Source organism: Aureococcus anophagefferens, assembly GCF_000186865.1.
Source record: "Aureococcus anophagefferens unplaced genomic scaffold AURANscaffold_1135, whole genome shotgun sequence".
NCBI classification, from domain to species: domain Eukaryota; class Pelagophyceae; order Pelagomonadales; family Pelagomonadaceae; genus Aureococcus; species Aureococcus anophagefferens.
Window position 1 is genome coordinate 1 of NW_008706264.1, and position 2,434 is coordinate 2,434.

General features: G+C 74.8%; 1 protein-coding gene across 1 annotated transcript; it reads right to left on the minus strand.

Annotated features, from left to right (window-relative positions):
• Positions 1-651: 651 nt before the first annotated feature.
• Positions 652-1,788, minus strand: AURANDRAFT_8983 (hypothetical protein; the record flags this gene model as incomplete). The annotated part of the gene is made up of 1 exon (XM_009044964.1): positions 652-1,788. A coding segment is annotated over one exon (1,137 nt), but the record flags the coding sequence as incomplete, so codon positions are not given.
• Between the last annotated feature and the right edge of the window lie 646 nt (positions 1,789-2,434).

Consider the following 2,434-nt stretch of genomic DNA (forward strand, 5'->3'; position numbering starts at 1 on the left):
CGCTGTCGACCCGAGAGCGCCCTGCCACAAGGGTTGGCCCCGCGGACCCGAGGAAGTCGATCTGACATGTTCGCGCTGAAACCGCGTCGCGCGCGCCCGCACGCCCGCGCGCGCGGTGTCGCACGTCGTCCGAGCCAAGTCAGCAACTGAGCAGCCCGAGGGTATCAGACATGTACCCCGAGCCTCCGAGCCAGCCAGCACGCTGCCCAGAGCCCAAAATGGGCTGCCTTTCGGCTCGCAGAGCATGCCGAAATGCTCGAACTTCGCGCAGCGATTCCGGACGACGGTCAGGGTGTCCATGGTCACGGAGCACGTTTCCGAGCACACCAGAGGCACGTCTGCCGCGATCCGTAGCCCGTGACCATGGACAGCCGGCCGCGCGCGCGCCGGCAAATGCCAAAGAGAGGCTCTCCCTGCTTCTCCCCTCATGCCAGCACGGCGCTGATCATGAAGCTTCACGGTCGACTTCAACCCGCGTCCTGCCCCCGGGATTCGGTCGTCGGCGTCGCGCAGCCCCGGGGTGTGTCGTTACGCGGCCGCGCCCCGATCGCCGGCGTCGAAGGGCCGCGCGGCGTTGGCCTCCGCGAGCGCGCGCGACACGGGCGCGAGCAGGGCGAGCGCGTCCCGCTCGGCGACGCGGTCGGACTTGGGGAGCTTGGCGCCGAGGCGGGCCTCGACGGCCGCGAGCCAGCCGAGGTCGCGCTGCGTGACGACGCTGACGGCGAGGCCGCGGCGGCCTGCGCGCGCGCAGCGGCCGACGCGGTGGACGTAGTCGTCGGCGTCGCGGGGCATGTCGAAGTTGACGACGAGGTCGACGGCGGGGAGGTCGAGGCCGCGGCTCGCGACGTCCGTGGCGACGAGGATCGCGCAGGACCGCTGGGCGAACTTGCCGAGGGCCGCGAGGCGCCGCCGCATGCCGAGCTTCGAGTGGAGGCACGCCGCGTCGGCGCCGAGCGCGTCGAGGAGCGCGTGGACGTCGTGCGCGCGGCGGCACGTCTGCGCGAAGACGATGGCGGACCGGGGCCGGGGCCCGGCCGCGTCGGCGCCCTCGCCCAGGAGCCCCAGGGCCGCGAGGAGCCGCGCGAAGTACGCGTACTTGACGCGGTTCGGGCAGAGCACGTACTCCGCGTCCAGCCCCGCCGGCACGGCCGCCGGGGACCCGCGGTCGACGACCGTCGCCCCCAGCGCCGCCGCGCGCGCGTCGAGCGCCTCGGACCGCGTCGCGCTGTAGAGCAGGTCGCGCCGCGCGCCCGGCCGCCGCGCGGCGCCGCGGACCGCAGCGTCGACGCGGCCGACGTCCGGGCCGAGCGACGGCGACAGGAGCCGGTCCGCCTCGTCGAGCACGAGGAACGCCGCGCAGCGCAGCGTCGCCGCGACCTCGCACCGCTCGCAGACCTCCGCGAGGCGGCCGGGCGTGCCGACGACGACGTGCGGCCGGCCGCTCGCGAGCTCGAGGCCCTGCGCGACGCCGTCGACGCCGCCCGTGACGCAGGCGACGCGGACGCGCTGCCGCGCGCCGAAGACGGCGAACTGGTCCGCGAGCTGCGCGGCGAGCTCGCGCGACGGCGCGACGCACAGCGCGAAGACGCCGAAGGGGTCGCGGAAGAGCGCGTCGAGGATCGGGAGCGCGAACGCGGCCGTCTTCCCGCTGCCCGTCTCCGCGACGCCGAGCACGTGGTCGCCGCGGAGCGTCGCGGGGATCGCGCCGCGCTGGATCGCCGACGGCACCGCCATGCCCAGGGCTCCGCAGGACGCCACGACCCAGGGCGCCAGGCCCAGGTCCGCGAAGTCGACGGCGCCGCCGCCGCAGCCGCCGCCCGCCGCCGAAGCGCCGCCCGCCGCCGCCGCCGACCCACCGCCGACGTCGCGCGCGCCGCCGCGCCGGCGCTTCTTCTTCGCGCCACCGAAGAGGTCCATGCTCGCAACTATCGCCGCGAACTCTCAGAGCTCTAGAGGTACTTGCAGCAAGTTGCCGTCAGGCTAACTTTCAGGCTAGTCGCGCGCGGGCACCCGACGTGGCCGACGTCGTCACAGCTCGAGGAAGGAGAGCTCCGCGGCGACGCCGACGGACGTGCGCAGGTTGAGGACGGCGTGGCCCCAGTTGTTCGGGACGAAGAGGACGTCGCCCGCGCGCTGGACGCAGGTCCGCGCGCCCGGCGCGTCCTCGCGGAACGCGAAGAACGCGGGCGCCGTCGCGTAGGTCGCCTGCGCCGGCGGCGGCGTCGGCGGCGCGCGGCGCGACGTCGGCGCGGCGCGCGCGCGCGCCAGGGCGGCGCGAGGCGCCAGAGCTTGGCGCCGAAGGCGAGGCCGTTGATGGCCGCGCCGTGGAAGTGGGCCTGGGCAGGACAAGAGAGATTCAACGTCGCTTCAATGTGAGTGTTCCGCGCGCGCGCGTTCCGTAAAAAGCATCCACGCTTCGAGAGCGTTCCGAGAG